This window comes from Barbus barbus (genome assembly GCF_936440315.1).
Source record: "Barbus barbus genome assembly, chromosome: 31".
Taxonomy (NCBI): domain Eukaryota; kingdom Metazoa; phylum Chordata; class Actinopteri; order Cypriniformes; family Cyprinidae; genus Barbus; species Barbus barbus.
In genome coordinates this window covers 21,888,535-21,908,854 of record NC_136759.1, presented here as the reverse complement: position 1 = coordinate 21,908,854, position 20,320 = coordinate 21,888,535, and the positions used below count along the sequence as shown (strand labels likewise).

The window sequence follows — 20,320 nt, the reverse complement described above, 5'->3', positions numbered from 1 at the left end:
CTACGTGTCAAACCAGTCCTCGGACTTGATCTGAGATACTTACCTGCTATCAGACCAGTCCTCGGACTTGATCTGAGTACTTACCTGAGCATCTTGAACTTCAGTCTTGCAGACTGAGCGGTTCAATTGATGCAGATCTAAAAAAGGGACGCAAACCTCCATCCTCCTTGGAACTATGAAGTACCGGCTGTAGTACCCGGACTCTCTTCGGAAGGAAGACCCACCTCGATGGTATCTTTCCTTAAGAGAGTATCTACCTCTTGTTCCATTACCAGAGCCTGCTCGGGGCCCACAACGTGGAATTCACCCCATTGAATTGAGGCGGACGAGAATCAAACTGGATTCTGTAGCCTCTCTCTACAGTGCGCAGGACCCATCGAGACACATTTGGCAGTAGTATCCACGCTGCAAAATAGTCTACTAAGGGAACCAGTCTCTCGAGACTGGCCTCTGGTGTAACCCGGAGCGGCTAGTTCGGTGCCCTGAAGCGGAACCCCGGCAGGGAACAGCCGAACTAGCTGCTCCAGAGACCCCCGAAGGGGTGGCGAGCATCTCAGCTCCGTTACGATACCGGGCGGAAGAGACTGAGATATGCGCTCGCTGGAGACCGCTGCGCCCTGAAGCACCATAGGTGGCAGGGTTGGCAGAACGATCTCCTGAGGGCGCTGGGGGGGGCGACGATCGCCATGCGGGGGCTACCCTCATAAGCCCTGATCCCACTCACATCAGGGCTTCTTGGCCGAAGACGTCTTCGCCTGCTTGGCTGGGAGGTCTTTGACCGCGCACCCTTGTTACCGCCCCAACCCGCTCCCGCGGGGGCACGCTTGCCTATACGAGGAGCCAGCACGCGGCAGGGGCTCCTCTCGCCCAGCAGCCCCATGAGCTAGAGAGCGGCGAGGGAGAAACCGCTGGAACGCCGCCACCTGCCTCCTGAACCAAAAGAGGCCAGGCGGCAAAGTGGGGCATCCAGAAGGAAGGCCCTGTCACGGCTTACCATAAATCCGACAGGGTCCACCAAAGATGCCTCTCCGCCGCCACCAGGGCTGCCATAGATCACCTTGACGGTCTCCCTGGCAGCGCGGAGAGACAAATCAACGGTTTTGCGGAGCACACAGATGTGACGACGCAGCGTCAGGGGACAGATAGCTCGCAAGCGTCTGTTCCACCCGCGGCATCGCTCTGTAACCGCGCTCACTCGTCCCCATGAAACTACCGAAGTAACAGAGTGAGGGGACGAAGAGGCGGGCCGAAATATTTTCCCTACAACCTCAACACCTCAGTGTGGAGGTCGGGGAAAAAAGGGCAGGCTCAGATGTGGAGGTGAGTCTGAAACCGCAGAGAACGCAGTATAACCCTCTCTGCGGTTCGACAAAACACTCCACAGGCTCCTCATATGGGACGACAGAGTGGGTGCAACATGCTCGACGCCTCCCATGTCAACCTCCTCGGAGGAAGACGCGAGAAGTGCCAATGCCGCTGCCCGAGGGGAAGAAACCGCCACGCGTGCTTCCGGACTCGGGGAGCGGTCGCGGGATCCGGCAGGTGCGGATGGAGAAAAAGACTCGCTCGTCTCCGATCCCTCTGCCAGATCCCATTGCGAACCCCACGAACGCCGTCTCCGCTCCGCCTTAGCGGAAGCGGGTCAGTGCCGCGGGGAACGCTAGTGAAAGAGCCCTCTCCGGAGAAAAGAGCCTTTCGGGAGCGAAGCACACGCAGAGGAAAACCCTCGCAGTGCGGACAATCAGCCCCCTCGAGGGCTGCCTCCGCATGCCTCGCTCCCAAGCAAAGCACACACAGACTGTGTGTATCCTCCGTACACAAACAGCGTTTTGCACGGAGGAACACACAGCCCGTATTGCGCCTCACTCCTCTCCCCACTTCGCTTTGACATGTTTACAAACAGACAGACAACGGTAAATAGGACTCACCAGTCACAGAGCGCTTCGCTGAATGACAAAAAGCTGATGCCGGTTTCACCGCACGTGCTTTTGTACCAGCTGGTCATTACGTCACCTCGCCCGTGACATCCCTTCCCATTTCTGGACAGATTTGATTGGTATTCAGAGCCGGTTACGCTGTTGGCGTTCCCCAAAGCGTCGTTGACGCAGCTCGAGTTCCTGAAGAGGAACTCTCTTTTCTTTTGTGCCTTGGCTGTCATCAGGCAGGGGACAACAGGGAATGAGGTGGTCCCACTAAGGTCCTCTCTAGTAAAGCTGATTAATTGGGGACAGGAGAGAGGGGCCCACCCTTAAAAACATATTTTTTTGTGACAGCTCTTTTTCTAAGTAAACAACAAAACTAGCATGATAGTTACATAATGCACATAATTGCCATGCATTTTCATTCTGGAAGAAATATGCATCATTACCAGAATTCACATTACCAGTGTTACCATAAAAATGGACGTTGACCAGATACATGTCATCTGTGTGTAATTTTTTTTTCTTTCTTTCTAAATATATCAAAAATTCAGAATGTAATTGTAGCTGTTTAAATAATTAATGTTTCAACTATGGACACTTTAGAGTATTTAGAAAATAATCTTTCTTAAAAACACTTTTTTTTTCTTTTTCACCACATCTATGTGTGTTCAATGGCATTCTGTGATGGAAGTGACTTTTGGATAATTTCATTGCTAGCTTTATGTATCCTAAAAAAATCATATGTGCACATAATTTGTGCATAATGCAACAAAAAAGCTTGAGTTTGTGTTTATAAGAAATATTTTACGTGGAGTTTTTATTTAATGTATTTTAATTTATTTATTTATATATGAAAATTATGAAATTAAAATTTATATTCGGCAACTGATCACATTTAAAATAAATGCTGTTCTGTTATTTTGAGCCTTCCATTCATCTAAAAAAATCCTGAAAAAATGTATCATGGTTTCCACAAAAAAAAAAAAATCAGCAGCGCAATTGTTTTCACAATTTCTCATATAAACATATTCAAATTGAAGACTTGTAATAATCAAAATATATTAATAATGTGCATCATGTCTTATTTCAACTCATGAGGGTAAGAAGTATCCCATTGTAATATAACCATCTTGTAAACAACTTAAATCTGTTTTAATACGAATCCACCCCTGGACATACTGTGAAATTGTCCATAGTTGAAAACACAAACAAACACATTCTAATTTAAATTTGTATTAGTTTTTCTTTATTAGATTATTTGCAAAGAAACAAAGTGCACTCCAGCCCCACTGCCAATATTTATTCACTTTAATTTGGTAGCGGCTATTTGCACTAAGTGCAATTACATGCTGTTTATACTAAGCTTCTTAGTGCAAATTATAGCACATATCTGCAATAACATATTGAGTGTAAATCCTAATTTTTATAAAAATTATTAAATGGATACCGCTTTGGGACAATAAAGCCCTCCCTACACCTAACCTTAATCGATAAACACCCGTGAGGCATGTTCATTTCCACTTTTTGGATTATTTCCTTAATTTTTATTGAAAATAATTGCTTTTCTGATTTGATATGTGATGTAAAAAGGGAGAAGAACGAATTTGGCAAAGAGGGGATTCGAACTTGAGTCGATTAGGTTCAACGAGTAAATTTCTTCTACATGATTTACAATCTACACCACTGGAATAGCTATTTAATAGGCTTTTGCAATGTTGTCTAACCCTACCACATGTTGGTGGGCTAAGTTAGTGTAAATAGCCTCTGCCAACAAGGCAGGCTGTTTGCACTTAGTGTGAACAAACACGTTTTAATTTACTTGTATTACATACTTTCTCTTAGTTTCACCTAACCAAAACTGAACATCATTAGTGTATTAATAAGCGAACACAAACCTTGTCTTAGGAGTTGTCAGATTCAAACAGTTTTATGACGATGGCCTCGTGTGGCTGCATTTTTATTGACCTTAGAGACACGGGGCCAAATCGGTCAAGACCTGTGCTGATTACAAACACCCCACCTTCAGGTAAGCTGGGAGCCCAGTCTGGATCCAAAGTGTGAGGTTCAGAACCCAAATTAAACAGGACCAGGAAGTGAACGCAGCCCCATGAGCGCAGGAAAGCTAAAGGAGGTGTGGCTGTAGAATTGAGGCCAGAGGATGACATGGTGGCATTGAAGGAAAGGAAGGTGAATCTGCCAAAGTGTAGAGCCTCTTCACGGGCACGCGACTGACTCAGAGAATGGAAGAGGGCTAGAGGTTGATTCAGCTGATCCAGATCCTGAGAATGGAAATATCATACCACAAAAAACATGAACATTCAGATTCACACAACCAGATTTTACAACCAAAACTCTTAAAAATAAAGGTTCCAAAGTGATACCATAAAGAACTGTTTTGGGTTCCTCAAAGAACCTTTCAGTGAACAGTTCTTAAACGAACCATTTTTTTCCACTATAAAGAATGTTTTGTCCAATGGAAAGTTTCCATGGATGTTAAAGGTTGTTCATTGAAACAGAGATGCCAATAAAGAATCTTTATTTTAAAGAATGTTATTTCAAACTGTCACTATAGCAATTGTACATTGAAGATGGTTTTCTCAACTCACCTGAACTGGATTGACCTCATCTCCATATCTGAAGATGGGTGTCCCAGGTAAAGTCATAATCAGGACTAGAATCGCTCTCTGCAACTCCCATGGTACTCCTGCACCCATCTGTGAATGGTGCAAACACATGTGACACTGCATTCAAAGCATTCTCAGAAACATTTCTTAAGAAAATGTATCCCACACTGCGTTAAACACAGCAAGATACGGATGGTTTGTGCAGACCACAATGTGTTTTGTTCAATGAATTACTGGTCAGGAGCATGAAGTCATCAAAATGTAACATTTCAAAGCCATACACTGTATAATTCAAATTTCTCTCATGGTTCCCTAAACCATAAATCAAACTAAATTCTACATGTTCATTTTCTGCAGTTAACTCATACTACTGATGCCATGATTTACATTGGTCTTATTTATTGTAAATAAAGGTGTTTCAGTTTGATGCATCACAAAAATGAAACCTTGATCATGGTTTTGGAGCAAGGCCACGTGTTGTACTAGCAAAAGACTATGCTTCTATCCACAGGTTGAGAGCTGTAGTTCCAAACACAAAAGTTTGCGATGCCGTTTCCCAAATTTGTTGCAATTATGGTATCGGGAAACACCAAATCATTGAACTTCGTTGATAACGACAGAACATGTGTTCATAGTTGACTAACAATACTAGGTAGGACCAGCAAACCATCTTAGGTTTCTGGAATGATTAGAATAATCACTGTGCAAGATTCAGTACCCTATAGAATCTCCCTCATGCTAGCTTAGTAAAATCTCCCTCATACTAGCTTAGCAGGCTTGCTGACTAGAGGCTATAATGCTTGAATGTTAGCTTAGCAGTCTAATAATAATAATAGAATAATGGCTTTAATTTGACGATTTCATAAAATCCTTTGGGGATTTTGCTGTTCATAAACTATTAGACTCAGTTCAGTGAAATGTCCACTCACGGTCCAGCTCGGCCAGTGTCCTTGTGGCATCTGCAGACTGGCCTCCATGGCCTCAGCCACCTCAGCGGGAGACAACGGATGGTGTGATGGGGGGATCAGTGACTTTATAACCAGCTCCACCAGTGAACCATTAACAGCAATGCTGGACACATTGAGTTCTGGAAGAGTGTTACCTGTTTGCCTCACCATCAGTATTCTACAATGAGATAACAATCTCATTTCTCTCGCCAAATGATCTCATTTATGTCGCCAAAACTTAAGCAAGTTTATAAGGTAATAACAATAGTCAATTGTCAAATTCAGTGCATGGGCTCAAAATGAATATGGTGTTAATCTCAATATAAAATTATGTTTATAATCTATTTTACTTCCATTTATCATCAAGACTTTATTTTATCATAAAGGAAATGATTTTGCTTCAATGCCAGTCAGCTGACACACATGATACCTTTCGTCATCCTGTGAATTAAACTCTTGCATCAGCACATTCCACTCCATTAGGGTCTGTGAATCATAATTACACATCCATTTTTTAGCAGACACTGGGCATGGGCTCACCATATAATGTCTCCAAGTAAAACCCACACATATTTTCCACAAAACAAGACACATCAGTGTGTTTTCAGTTTTACCTTAGCAGAAAAGGCTGCGTCTGTGTCACAGATCCCAAACCCTGATACACCATGCTCCAGCCAATACCTTAATGAATACTGGAGAGGAAAATAATACCACATGAACAATAATAAACTAAAGGTCGCATGAATCTTTCGTTTATCTAGTGACAAGTTGCTACAATAACATATTTTTTATTCATTACATTTAAAAATAACGTACCACCTACATTGAACCCACAAACACTGAAGAAACTATGCTTTTTTTTTAGCTTGCTTCTACAAGTCTTTAAGCTTTTTTAATGTGACTTGTGTTTTATGGGACTTGTAGCCAAGCACTCTGTGTTGCACCAGGTGAGCTAACGAGCAAGTTTACTACATCGGAAAAGCCATACAAACGGAGATGGTTGTGTAAATGTTTAAATATGTTAGTTTAGAAATCGTGCACTGTGGGAAAAGTGTTTTGAGGTCAAAAGACTCATAGTATTGTGCAAGTAACCTCACAAAGAAGTCTATATTAAATGATAAACTGGCCCAGTAATTGTAATTTGTGTGAAAAGGAATTAAAATCATTGGCTGTTTTACTGCCTCTAGTAATTACTTCAGCTGGATACATACAGTGAATTTTAATAATACACACCCTTGCTGATATCTTGCATTATATATATCCAGTATATATGTAATATTCCTTACTTGAATGTACTCTGATGGACTGGACCAAACATCAGTGGCATTACCCGACTCCGGCTCAAACAGATCCAGCTCACAAAGATCCAGTATCACTCTCACACCTGAACCATATACAAATCCACTGGATCGGTTAATATTGCTTTATTACAACCAACATAGCCTAACATTGCTTAAAGGGATAGTTCCCAAAAATGAAAATTACCCCATGATTTATTCACCTCAAGCCATCCTAGAAGAAATTATGGTAAGAATTTCTTCTTTCAGATGAATATAATTGGAGTTATATTCTAAAATGCTCTGGCTTTTCCAAACTTTATAATGGCAGTGAATAGGTGTTGATATTTAGAAATCCAATAAAGTGCATCCATCCATCCATCATAAAAAGTGCTGCACATGGCCCCGGGGGCTTAATAAAGGCCTTTTGAAGCGAAGCACTGCATTTGTGTCAGAAAAATATCCATATTTAAAACTTTAGAAACCGTGATCTCTAGCTTCCACTAACCATCGTATGCATGTTCACGAGAGAGTGGCCTTCCAGAAGAGAGAGCAAGACAAACCACTGAAATAGAAGTATAAAATAAGGATTTGTAAAGAAAAATGTCGAAAAGCCGAAAGGAGAATTGCTGTAAACAAAACTTGGTTCTCTCAAGCATGTTCTCAGCAGAGCTTACGCTACACCTACGTCATCTGCTTCATCGCCACTTCACTTCAGAAGGCTTTTATTAACCCCCCTGTGCCGTGTGGAGTAATATTTATGATGGATGGATGCACTTTATTGGATTTCAATATCTTAAACCCCATTCACTGCCTTTATAAAGCTTGGCAGTGAAGAGCCAGGACATTTTCTCTGAAACATTTACTCTGACTGTATTCAACTGAAAGAAGAAAGTCATATACACTTTGTGCTTGTGAATGTGAAACATCCACTCTTACGCTATACATGAGGAGAACTATGAGAACTTGAGGTGAACTGCTTTCATATATCCACTATAAATTACCTTGAGGCCAGTTGGTTCAAAGTAATTAGTTAAAATTGGTTATGAAAAATTTGCATCATTTGTTTGCACATGCCACTTTGATATCTTTGTTATTTTAATGCAATGATTTTCCGACATGGCTTAAGCGTGCAGTTACTTTGAGATCAGTGTACAGTGAGACTGGAGAAGACTGATGCAATATGACTAAACATCACCATCTAGTGAATGACAAAGGTAGCAAAATCCTGATCCACCTTCATGCGGATAAAATATTTAATGAAAAGTGTTCTACTACCAAAATAAAATCAAATGCGTTTTTTAATAATGAATGCATATATACCTGCTTTGCGGCTTTCTGTGATAAGCTGTGTGAATTGTGGAAGCGTGCCCAGACTTTGGTTGATCTCTGTCAGGTTGGGAGGGGAGATGTCATGCTGGAACAACCCCTCCAGGATCACTGCCCCAACCCTCAGTGACTTCAGATACGTCAGCCGCTCGGACACCCCTGAATGAGAGACAAACACCATCATGTTGGGCTTCACAACAGGAATTTCATTGCTGTTTACAAGTATTAGGCCGACTATACAGTCAGTTCTGTACTGATCACACTCAGTCACTGAACCACATGTATATGCACAACACTTCACAATTATATACCATGTTTGTTTTATTGTTTTTACATTAACAGTAGTTGGGGTATTAGTGTGTGTGTGTGTGTGTGTGTGTGTGATGTTCCATAAAAATACATAAACATTTAATAAAATAGGGCAAAATGTACTATATTGATATAAAGTAATTTTCCGTATTGATTTTTTACAGGTGTTTTACCTGTATTTTGAATTTTGCACTGCATTTTGTTGTGTTTTACGGGTTGTGTGTGTTTTTTTTTTTTTTTGTAGAGTACCCATAAGAACCACTTTTGGTTCCCCAAAGAACCAATAGAAAACAGTTCTAAAAAAGAAGAACCTATTAGTGTAAAGAACCCTTTTCTACTATAAGGAATCTTTTGTCCAGATTCGGCAGATGTTTAAAGATCTGCACAGAGCCAAACATGTCAAAGAACCTTTGTTTTCAGAGTGTTGACATTGTGTTAAATGACCTGTGCTGCGCTTTCTGGAAACTACTCATAAACTCAACAATGCCTTAGACTTGTAGGAGTTATTTTAGGCTCCAGGATGGATGGATAAACGGCTTGAATGTTTTGTTTTTACAGCAGTAGATGCAAACATACTGCAATAATATTGTTGCTGCTGTAAATTATGTTTTAGTGAACTCACTGCTGATACGGCTGACCTCGTCACTGTCTGCATCCATGAAGAGTGCAGGCTGCAGGCAGTAAAACACATCCCTCTGCCACCAGTGCAGTGAAGGAGACTCTGTCCGCGGGCTCTGAATGATTATTGCGATCGCAGTGCCCAGCATTATCAGCCAACCAATCCAGAAGCAAATTACCAGGCGAGAACGAAACTTCTTCCATTCTGGTCCTCCTGCGCTCTTCTCCAGCTCTTTTCTGCTCAGGGGCTTCCAGACGTGCCGCTGCTGCTGAATGTCTGGGTCTGGGATAAGGAGAGGTACGGTCTCTGAGCTGTCCAGCTCGGTGAATCGACCTCCAGCAGATACGTTGTCATAGCCTGGATCTCCTTCAACCTTCAGTGTCATCTGCTCTCACTAGATGTTAAGAGCCAAAGAAAACAGGTTTGATTGTGACTTTATATATGTGTAAGTATCCCACAATACCACTATCAACACAAACAACCACAGCACTATATTTTCTCTAATTAGCGAATTGAAAATATTTCAGATTTTTGAAGTGATCAAAATCCCTGAAACTTTCAAAAATAGTGTGTTTCTCCATCAATGATGGAATATTGTGTATTTGTGTTTGATCAGTTTGGTTGGATGATACAGACTTCAAAACAGAAGAAATTTATTTGACAACAGAACTCAAGACACATTTATGTAATATTAATATTAGTAATAGTTATGTAAGTAATAGTGTTGTCAAATGATTAATTACAATTAATCGCATCCAAAATAAAAGTTTTTGCTTTCATAAAATAAGTGTGTGTACTGTGTATATTTATTATGTATATATAAATACAAACACATGCATATATGTATTTTGAAAATATTTACATGTATATACATTTATATATTTATATCTGTATATTGTATATAAGTATATTTAATATATAAACAACATAATTTTATTAAATATATACATAAATGTGTTTGTATTTATATATACAATATTAATGTACACAGTTCACACACACATATGTTATGTAAACAAAAACGTTTATTTTGAATGTGATTAATCGCGATTAATCATTTGCCAGCACTAGGACTACATTCAGATAATTATTAATAATGCATTCTAATTTATGATTGATTTTATTCATAATTCATAAGATATATTCACAATCAAACAAATATCAGAATAACTGGTTCCCATAATTGCTAATCTAGGTTATTAACATTAACTAAAACTAAAAGCAAAAAAATATTATTAATAAATATCAAAAAAGTATTTTTTTTCAGCGATGTTTCTCATTTTTCTTTACTTCACTTAACTAAACCACAAAAAATGCACTGCTAAATAGTACTAATGTACAATTAAAAACTGTAGACATATAAAAAATATAAAAGACAAACTAAAACTAAACAGAAAATATTTAAAAAAATATTAAATTCAAAATATTAACCAAAACTAGTGTATAAATGATACAAAAACAACACTCCTATTAATCTCTATTGACTGAAAATATTTTCCGCATCTATTTCCTAAATATTCGAATAACGTGCTTAAATGAGAATCCTGTTTTGCTTTGACAGAAGCTTTGAGATTAAATGAGTGAAGTCTGCAACAGATCCATGACACATTAGCACAATTATACCAGTACCTCATGTCTCTAACTTTCCATAAAAATGTCAGTGTTGCACATATGTTACATGATATTTAGTATTTTTTTGGTCTGTATACTTAATGCATTGACACTGTAAGATTAAAACTGTGAGTCCTCCCAAAAGTGAACTTTAATATCACAAAGACAAGATATTTGAGCTTCTGTACTTACCTGTAGGGAACGACAGCGCAGTCTCGCTCTGACTGTGACGGTTCTTTTAGTTTCAGTTTTCAGTTTATTGTTATGACAAACACACCAATGTTGTTGCAATGAAGAACAGGTTAAACTTCTGTGAGAACCAAATGCTCTTGGACCCCTGAACGTCTTGTTTTTAACTTCTTCGAACATTAAAGTATGACCGTAACACCAAAGATGAGGTTTCAGTAATTAGTATAGAGGTGTCATGGCCCGAGACACTTCAGTCACACATTCTACAGAGGTTCACTGTGGGCCACCGGGTGAGTTTATTACATAACGCCAGTAAAGCATTTACCAATGTTCCCTGTTTATCGTGACTCACATTTACTGGTTGTTTCAGTTTATTAACTGTTCTAAATTTATTTTATTTAGAACTGTTGAAGAACTAATTAATAATTACTGCATCAGCAACAAATGAGCATTCTTTATTATTCATCGATTACGTAATCAAAAAATTGTTATTAGCTAAATGTGTCATAATAACATATTATATCAACTAAGGCCGTGTTCACACTTGGCGTCTTTTTTGACTAGAAAAAGTTGACAAGAGCGTTTTTTTAATGAAAAACAAAGCTGGCAGCGTCTGTTACAAATAGCAGCTGAGAGCGTCTTTTGTTGTCATAGCAACAGCTGTAACAGTAGCCTAGCGCTGTGTACTGCAGAAATGTCAAGAAAGAGTAAAAAGTTGGCTCTTGTGTTGGCTTTTGAAGTTAACGGGAAAGAAAATGTCGATTCACAACGACGTTTGTGGGTGCACGACATTATACGGGGAAGGAACCACTATTATGATAGAGTTTTGTGCTCATATCATACAGCTCCTTGTGCTCCGAAACTAGTACGAGCAGTCTATCTACCGGCACCTTCTCCATTTTTCTTCTTGTTGTTATGGAAACGACAGATCTCGCTACTCGCTTGTCATTGGTCAGCTGTCAAAAAGGCGCTTGACGTAGGGCGTTTTTTTCAGAAAAGTTGAAATTTTTTCAACTCGAAAAAACGCTCTGAGCTGCAGAAAAAGACGCCGGCGGTGGCGTTTTAAAAAGCGCTCAGGACTTTTTTGAAAACACGGTTTACTCCATAGGATTATAATGTAAAACAGACGCCGGCAGCTTCGAAAAAGACGCCAAGTGTGAACACGGCCTAATAGTGTTAATTACCACTATGGGATGACGCCATGCATTTCGACTTTTCAATTAATCATTAGCTAATGACAGGCAAATATATCATCATGTTATGACTTTCCTTGTTGAGGCACATGACTAACAAACTAATGCAAAATCCATAACCACAATGACATATTACCTAACAATTAGTTAATAGTTATGTGCCTCAACACGTAAAGTCATAACATAATGACACCTTTGCAAATCATCAGCTAATGATTAATTAAAGCAGAGAACTGGAATTTAGAGTTGCATAGCTTTGACCACTATGGTATATAACATATGAAATTGCATCATTAGTTAACATAATATGTTATTATGGAACTAATACATTATGATGACGCATTTAACTAATAATCATGTATTTATTATTTAATCTATGAATCATATAGAATGTTCATGAGTTGTTGATGTAGTAATTATTAATAAATAATTTGTATATTCATGAGTTATACATTAACTTGTGATTATCTGTGCATTAGTAAAGCATGAATTAATGCATATTTGTGCACCTGTATTGTAAAGTGTTACGTCCAGTCGTCCATCATGACTAATGCAAATTTGTGTGTCCAGACTTCTCAAGCCTTTGTAGAGAATCAAATAGGCTATACTGAAGAAACATAAGCTTTATCAGATATGAAAGATGTAATGTTAGGAGCCACAGGAGAAGACATTAGATTCAACATCTAATATTTTCCCAATAGTTCAGTTTAATGACTGAATAACTTAACGTATACTAAATAAATACGTATTAACTTATGTTGTGCCTTTTCAGAAAAGCATGCATTTCTGTAAACTGTTGACAGGATACAATACACACAAATAAAGCGTATTCATCCACTCATCACTAATTGATATATTTCATAACAATTCATAAAAATGACATTGAGTGATTTTATACAAAACAGGGGTTTATCATGTTATTTATAATGAGATAAACTGATGTTTACTATAGTAAAAAAGAGAGAGAGATGTGAATTTATATTTCAAGTACCCTTTATCAAGTTTTACAGATGTTAGTTTTAATATATTGTGCAAGTTTGGTTATATAAAGAGAGCTTAACATCTATAATCAAATAAAAGAAACATTTATAATACACTTATACATTGAATCTTAAACGTGAAGTCAACCTATAACTGTAATATTACATAAAATTATTTATTTAAATAAATTTTTTTTAAAGTGTTACTTCACCTTTAAGTAAAGTAAAATCTTTCATAAAAAGCTTTACATAATGTCAGTGTTAAATGCTTTACCTTCATGAAAGCATATATCTTCCTCTTCCTCCTATTTCTGTTTCTATGTTTTCAATACACAACCTTAATTTAAAAAAGAAATAGTTTGGCTAAACAATGTGACCTCTGTAAAGCAGGTGGCACACAAATATCCTCCTCACATTGATTATTACATCTACAGAGATTCAAGGCTTGATTCCATCTCGAACATAATGGCCACTAGGTGGAGTCATCAGAGCCGCCAATATCCTTAAATAATGACAAAATAGTGGAGAATTGTTGTTATTTGTAAAATCAACTTTTGCACTTTATATTTAAAGACACATTAAAATCATATTAAAATCAAATAAAAGGTTGATTATTTAATAAAGTATGGATTTTAAACACATACCATCGGCTCAAGAGATCTAAAGGCTGCTGCATATTTCTGATATGCGCCAATTATGCAATCTTTCCTGCAGACAAACAAGACAGAGATTGAGAGAAAATATCTGAATGTTAGTCACTTAGTGGAGGAATCTCAGTATCACTTACTTGCATGAGATTCCTCCACCTGGTGGGAGGCCGGGAATATCTTCAGACGCCAGGAATTTCATCACATAGAGCAGGTCAGGTTCCTGGTCTTTAGATCTGATCACGTTAATGATCTCTGAGTAACGTAAAAGAAAAAAAAAACACTTTTATACACAAAATCTGACATTTATAGACATTTTATATAAAATAGTGTGTTTAAATTACATCTTATTTTATATCGAATGAATTGGTGAAATTACCTGCCACTTTTTGCTCAATGAGGTGTTCTAACTCTGCCTCCTGTTGCAGTGCCTCTGGGGTCACCTTGGGGGCGCCATCAAAGCAGATAATGATAATGCTGATGTTGTCTAAACTTCCCTGCAAGGTAAGAATTTAAAATCCTGCTCACAAAAATCAACTAAATAAATAAATAAGAGTAGACTGATGCACTTCAATAATACTACAAAATGCTAATGCACACACACAGACATACACATGCGTGTATATATGGGGGGGGGGGGGGGACTAAGTATGTAACTCTGGCTCTGGATGTAATTTGCAGTCTGAATTTCACTTGTAATCTCCTCTCGCTCTCTACTGTAATCATTCTATTTAAAGAACAGTATCTACACAGAACGGGTCAAGCTGATTCTAGTATGTGCTCTGTAATCTTCCTTGCCTCAACATGCAGCAGGGAAATATCATTATATAATATTACATAACCCAAATGACTAATCATTTTAAGTAACAAGGCATTCCTAAACTAATGTTTTAGTACAGGCAATTCAATATCGACTTTGCATCAGACTTGAGTTATTGTCTTGCCGGTCATGGGCTAATGACGATCACGTAGCTCACATTCAGTTTTAGAAGCTATTTACTGTTTAGTTTCACAGCGACTGACTCTTTTTTTTGTTTTTTTTTTAAATCAGCATTGTCAAATTTATTTAAAAATTTATTCTTACCAAGAATCACGCACTTAGACAAGAAGAAACATGTAAATCAATTAAGTTGGAAAACAATTAAATAGTGGAAAATGTGTTTAGACTTTATGATAGATCTGTAGAAATAAGTGCTAAATATTTTGCATCAAACGACACCAATAGACGGTTTTGTTTGTTGATAGCTAATGTATTTTCTAGGATGCTAAGTGTCTCAAATTAAATTAAATGAACTTAAACCATAAATTAGGTTATTGTTCAGAATAGTGCACATAGTACACAGTTGAGGTCAAAAGTTTGCATCCCCCTTTCAGAATCATTAACAGTGTTAATTATTTTACCAAAATAAGAGGGCTCATACAAAATGCATGTTATTGTTTATTTATTACTGACCTGAATAAAATATTTTCGGTCCCACTTTATATTAAGTGGCTTTAACTACTATGTACTTACATTTAAATGAATCATTTGATACAGTGTACTTATTGTGTACATACATGTTTTTACATTGTACTTATATTTTTAAAAATACCTGCATGTAATTACATCTGTAATTAATTTATGTAATTACATTTATAATTACACTGTTGACCGATCCCTTACACCTTAACCCACCCTTAAACCTACCCATACCACCCTAACCCGTCCCTAACCTTTAACATATCCCACCTCAACAGCAGAAAACTTTTAGAAAAAATAGAAAACTTTTGAACAGAATGGAAAAGTGTACATTTTTCTTATTTTGCGTAAAGATCATATGTTTTCATTCATTACTGCCCTTCAGAGGCTACAGATAGTTACATGCTTCCCAGAAGACAAAATAAGTTACATTTTCCCTGATCTTCAAACTTTTTAATGATTTGAAAGGAGGATGCAAACTTTTGACCTCAACAGTACTGTGCCATATACAATATGTACCATACAGAACAAAATATCCCACAATTATTTTAGTATTATTTATATATTTTTAATATTTTGATTTAGCTTTTGTTTTTATATTCTCAGTTGTAATTTTACATTTTTCATTTTGTTGCAATTTTGCCATTTTTATTCGTTTTTTTATTCTATTTAGTTAATTTTTATTCATAATTTGATTTAACACTTTTACAATTAATATAAATTTAATTCATTTTTATTTCAGTTGGTAATTCTAGTACTACATCTTATGTATTTCAGTAAGATTCCATGGAAACAGTTTTTCAATTAATATTTATAGTTTATATAATTTCAGCTATATTTCTATTAAAGGAAACTAATTATAATAGTATAATATAATGATTATAATAGTTAAAAGTTTTAGTTTTAAGTTCAGATGACTGTTTTTGTGAGATAAAACTGAATTTTGTTTCTACTTTTTCATCTAATATTTATGTTTCATTTGATTTTTATTTCAATTACTGAAAACAATTTGAATAGTTTTAGTTTTAGTTAATGATACCATCTCTGACTCAGAATGTCAGGAAATCTCAGTGGATCTTAATCATATGGCCCGTGGCCAAACCAATGGGATCCTCTCTGATCCCCGCTGTTACCAACCTTATAGAGGCAGAGGTCAATGACCTGGGAGCAGACCTCCCTCAGATCATCACAGACCTGCAGCCGGTTGCGCACAAACGCACACAGCTCCTCATTACCGATGGCATCCCAGACGCCATCACACGCCACCACCAGGAACTCATCTTCTGGGCTTCGCTCCAGCTCGTACACCTCTGGTTCAGGCGACACCAGCTGTTCGGTCTGAGTCCTCCATTCCACCTCCTTAAAGTCGAAGTCGCCAAGGGCGCGGGACACAGCCAGCGAGCCGTTGATGCGCTGCAGGGTGACGGAGCCGCCAGCGTTCTGGATGCGCTCTTTCTCGCGTGGGTTGATAGGTTTGTGGTCCTCCGTGTAGAAGACCACCTGGCTGTCACGACAAAGGAAGGTCCGTGAATCGCCGCAGTTGATGAAGTAGATGTTTCGTGGAGAGATCATGACAGAGGTTGCTGTCGACCCGCTGTGGTCCCAGGTCTCGTTACGGGCCAGGGTGTGCATGTGGCGGTCTATGTTAAGGAAGCCATCTCTGATGCCGTCTTTGACCTGGTCTACATCCTCATCCACCTTCACAGAGCCTGATTAGACAATCATATAACAGGGTCAAGCACAGTGACATGAGGCCTGCCCAGTAACCTGCCTTTCAGCCAACTTGAGGAAAGCTTGTTATTTCCATTAAATACATCAGATGCATTTTTTTGGACCCCTCTCTAAAAATATAAAAGCAGCTACTATTTTTATATTGTATATAGAAAGGCTCATTTATACTGTGAAAGATCCGGTATAAATGTATTTATACTGTAGTTCTAAATGTGTGTAAAATCTGAAATCCTCAATAGAACAAAATTATTTTAAAATAAAGGGCTTAGAAAGCTGAATGAATCTGTAATAAATAACCTATTTATTATTATCATTATACATACGTTTTACGTTATACATACGTTTTTACACTCTTTCTTTGACTCTTTCTTTTTCCATGGACCCCAGTTTGTGATTCAACATATTGAACTGGCCTTGGACAAATTCTGCATTTTGAGATGATAACCACTGTTTTAAAAATTGATTTAATAGCTTAAATTTTAAAAGTTTAATACTTAAGAACAAAGATCAAGTTTTAATGGAATTACATTATTATTGTTTGATTGATATGATTCTCTTTGGAAAAATCCATCTTAGTAGACCACTAGTCCCTTCAGAAGAAGTGGTATGTTGCACTTTTGTTCCATTTTCTTCCAGATTTCCTCCAGATTTTAAATAAAAATGTTGTCATTTACAGTAGAACATAATATTAGTTGGTCAAAATGACGAAAAAGATGGCATGTTTTTAGACACTTTTTTTTCATTGTTTCATTGAAACTTTCATTTTTCAGTTTCAAGTATGTAAGATACTGACTAACAATAACATAACCACCGCCTAGACCACCAGCAAATTATTGGACTTAGCACTTAGCAAATATTGTGGTCGTAGTAACATTTTCATTTTTTAATTTTAAAAAATCTGGTTTACATTTTTAAGTTGCTGAAACATAAAAGCACAACATCACTAGCTGTTTACAAATTCCAGCATTTTATCTTCATGACTGGCAATCTGCGTATAATCGGTGAGTACCTGTGTCGAGAATGAAATCCAGCAGGTTTCTGGAGCAGTACTGAGCCACCGTTCTCCCCGCATGTCCATCGTACACGGCAAAATAGCTCCAGCCTGGCAAGGCATCGGTCATCTCTGGCATGCAGGTGTGGGAATCCTCCATCTGGGCTCGCCAGCCCTGAATACTAGCCATGCCGTAGTTAACACCCCATTTCGACCCACCTTCTGCCGTATCTTTCTCCAAAATGGGCCTCTCTAAGTAGGGTCTTCCCACGTCCTCTTCATTTTCAAAGTACTCATCATCAGCTCCTGACTCCCGTCGGCCACCCTTGAAGAAGAAGGTCACCATCTTCTCGGTTTCCTTCACCAGCTGCCGCAGAAATGAGGGCACCTCCATGGTGCTGGCCCGCCTGGCGGTTCTCATGACCACCCGAATCCTGCGCTTCAGTCTCTTACTGTTCCTCAAACTCCTCTTTCTGGTCCTCCGAAGATGATCCAGTGCCTCCCGTTGAGTTTGAGCCAAAATAGGAGGGACGGTTGCGGGACAAACAGTGTTAACAGTATTTAGTGTCCTAAATATGTTGTCGTTCGAGCAAGCCTCTGTTGTTCCCAATGAAATCCATTGGACTGTTCGACTGATATGAAGTCTTATGAATTCTGGGTGTGTTTATTACATTTGCCAAGCCTTTGCCAAGTTCTGATTGGCTAATCTATTTATGTTCACTCATCCTCAGACAGTGTTCTGTCTTTCCCTCATGTAATCCCTACTTCGTAATGCGTCTGGATTAGTTAGCGTCCACACTTGCACTTGATGAATTACACAGTGTTTCATAATGAGCATCCCAACAGCACGCATTTAATTATCGTGTACAATCCTGACAATGAGCCTTGCTGGGACGTGCTTTGAATTTGGTTTTTAACAGTGTATTCATTAAATATTTTGTCTTATGCAGTATAGTCCAGTTATTGTTTAATACCACTTGATATTAATAATTCAAAGCCCACTTTTTGTACTTGCCATGGGGTTTTTAGTAGTGCTGGGCAACAGTTAATCGCATCCAAAATAAAAGTTTTTGTGTACATAATATATGTGTGTGCACTGTGTGTATATATTTATACACACACACACACACACACACACACTCATGCATGTATATATTTAAGAAAAATATGTTATGTTTATATATTAAATATATTTATATATATTATATGCATGTAAATATTTTTCTAAATATATGTGTATGTGTGTGTCTTTATATATACATAACAAATATACACAGTACACACACATATATTATGTATACAAAAACTTTTATTTTGGATGCGATTAATCATGATTAATCATTGCCCAGCACTAGTTTTTAGACATCATTTTAATCTTCTAACTGCCTAATCGCCAATAAGAACCAAATGCTGTCACACAAACTTATGATTCACTGTTAAGTAAACATTGTGTTTCACTATTATACATTTTTTTGAAAGAGTAAAACGGTAGTCTGAAGTTAAGGTAATTGTCTTTATAAATAGGAACTGTCCTCCTCAGTAAGGCCCAGTTCTTGGAAGGCTTGCAGATTACCTGTATTTAAGTAGAGTAGGTGTGTGACGTTTGGATTTTAGCCATTTATACACAATGGGTGATTAAAGTTAGCGAAGGCATTTCACGACCCTGACATTCAAACTAATGTAACTACAATTACATAACAGACACACTAACTTGATCAGAGATTCCCTTTGTGTGTGTTTGTAGGCTATATGTTACCATTACACTTTTTATGTAACAATGTTTACTTGACTGCAAGCTAAGATTTCACAATTACATGAATAAAGTACATGTCCTCACAGAGAGAAAAAGTTACAAAAGCAGTCACTGGGGCAGCACCTTTTCAAAAGGTAAACTTTTGTACCTGTAAAGACTCTACACTCACCTAAAGGATTATTAGGAACACCATACTAATACTGTGTTTGACCCCCTTTCGCCTTCAGAACTGCCTTAATTCTATGTGGCATTGATTCAACAAGGTGCTGAAAGCATTCTTTACAAATGTTGGCCCATATTGATAGGATAGCATCTTGCAGTTGATGGAGATTTGTGGGATGCACATCCAGGGCACGAAGCTCCCGTTCCACCACATCCCAAAGATGCTCTATTGGGTTGAGATCTGGTGACTGTGGGGGCCATTTTAGTACAGTGAACTCAAGAAACCAATTTGAAATGATTCGAGCTTTGTGACAAGGTGCATTATCCTGCTGGAAGTAGCCATCAGAGGATGGGTACATGGTGGTCATAAAGGGATGGACATGGTCAGAAACAATGCTCAGGTAGGCCGTGGCATTTAAACGATGCCCAATTGGCACTAAGGGGCCTAAAGTGTGCCAAGAAAACATCCCCCACACCATTACACCACCACCACCAGCCTGCACAGTGGTAACAAGGCATGATGGATCCATGTTCTCATTCTGTTTACGCCAAATTCTGACTCTACCATCTGAATGTC

General features: G+C 38.2%; 2 protein-coding genes across 2 annotated transcripts; both read right to left on the bottom strand.

Annotated features, from left to right (window-relative positions):
• Nucleotides 1–3,141: 3,141 nt before the first annotated feature.
• LOC306851704 (amino acid transporter heavy chain SLC3A2-like) lies at nt 3,142–10,866 on the bottom strand. The gene is made up of 9 exons (XM_079388140.1): nt 10,831–10,866; nt 9,031–9,421; nt 8,094–8,258; nt 6,780–6,877; nt 6,108–6,185; nt 5,924–5,979; nt 5,476–5,671; nt 4,529–4,636; nt 3,142–4,201 (listed from the first exon to the last, which is right to left on the bottom strand). The coding sequence occupies exons 2-9, from the start codon at nt 9,410–9,412 to the stop codon at nt 3,824–3,826; spliced, it is 1,461 nt and encodes a 486-aa protein (XP_079244266.1). The 5' UTR covers nt 9,413–9,421; nt 10,831–10,866; the 3' UTR covers nt 3,142–3,823.
• Nucleotides 10,867–12,627: 1,761 nt separating this feature from the next.
• On the bottom strand, nt 12,628–18,607 carry LOC306851362 (protein phosphatase 1A-like). The gene is made up of 6 exons (XM_079387540.1): nt 17,847–18,607; nt 16,244–16,815; nt 14,027–14,144; nt 13,788–13,902; nt 13,645–13,708; nt 12,628–13,502 (listed from the first exon to the last, which is right to left on the bottom strand). Exons 1-6 carry the CDS (start codon nt 18,247–18,249, stop codon nt 13,473–13,475), a joined length of 1,302 nt encoding a protein of 433 aa, XP_079243666.1. The 5' UTR covers nt 18,250–18,607; the 3' UTR covers nt 12,628–13,472.
• Between the last annotated feature and the right edge of the window lie 1,713 nt (nt 18,608–20,320).

What these genes read in the sequence shown, in the direction of transcription:
- LOC306851704 (XM_079388140.1), bottom strand. Translation starts at nt 9,412, where the DNA reads ATGACACTGAAGGTTGAAGGAGATCCAGGCTATGACAACGTATCTGCT. An exon ending in GTCCATCAGAGTACATTCAA is followed by an intron (nt 6,186 to 6,779) that starts GTAAGGAATATT and finishes TTTCCTCTCCAG; the next exon opens with TATTCATTAAGGTATTGGCT. An exon ending in AATTCACAGGATGACGAAAG is followed by an intron (nt 5,672 to 5,923) that starts GTATCATGTGTG and finishes ATCTCATTGTAG; the next exon opens with AATACTGATGGTGAGGCAAA.
- LOC306851362 (XM_079387540.1), bottom strand. Translation starts at nt 18,249, where the DNA reads ATGAGAACCGCCAGGCGGGCCAGCACCATGGAGGTGCCCTCATTTCTG. An exon ending in TTGACCTCTGCCTCTATAAG is followed by an intron (nt 14,145 to 16,243) that starts GTTGGTAACAGC and finishes CTTACCTTGCAG; the next exon opens with GGAAGTTTAGACAACATCAG. An exon ending in CATTGAGCAAAAAGTGGCAG is followed by an intron (nt 13,903 to 14,026) that starts GTAATTTCACCA and finishes TACGTTACTCAG; the next exon opens with AGATCATTAACGTGATCAGA.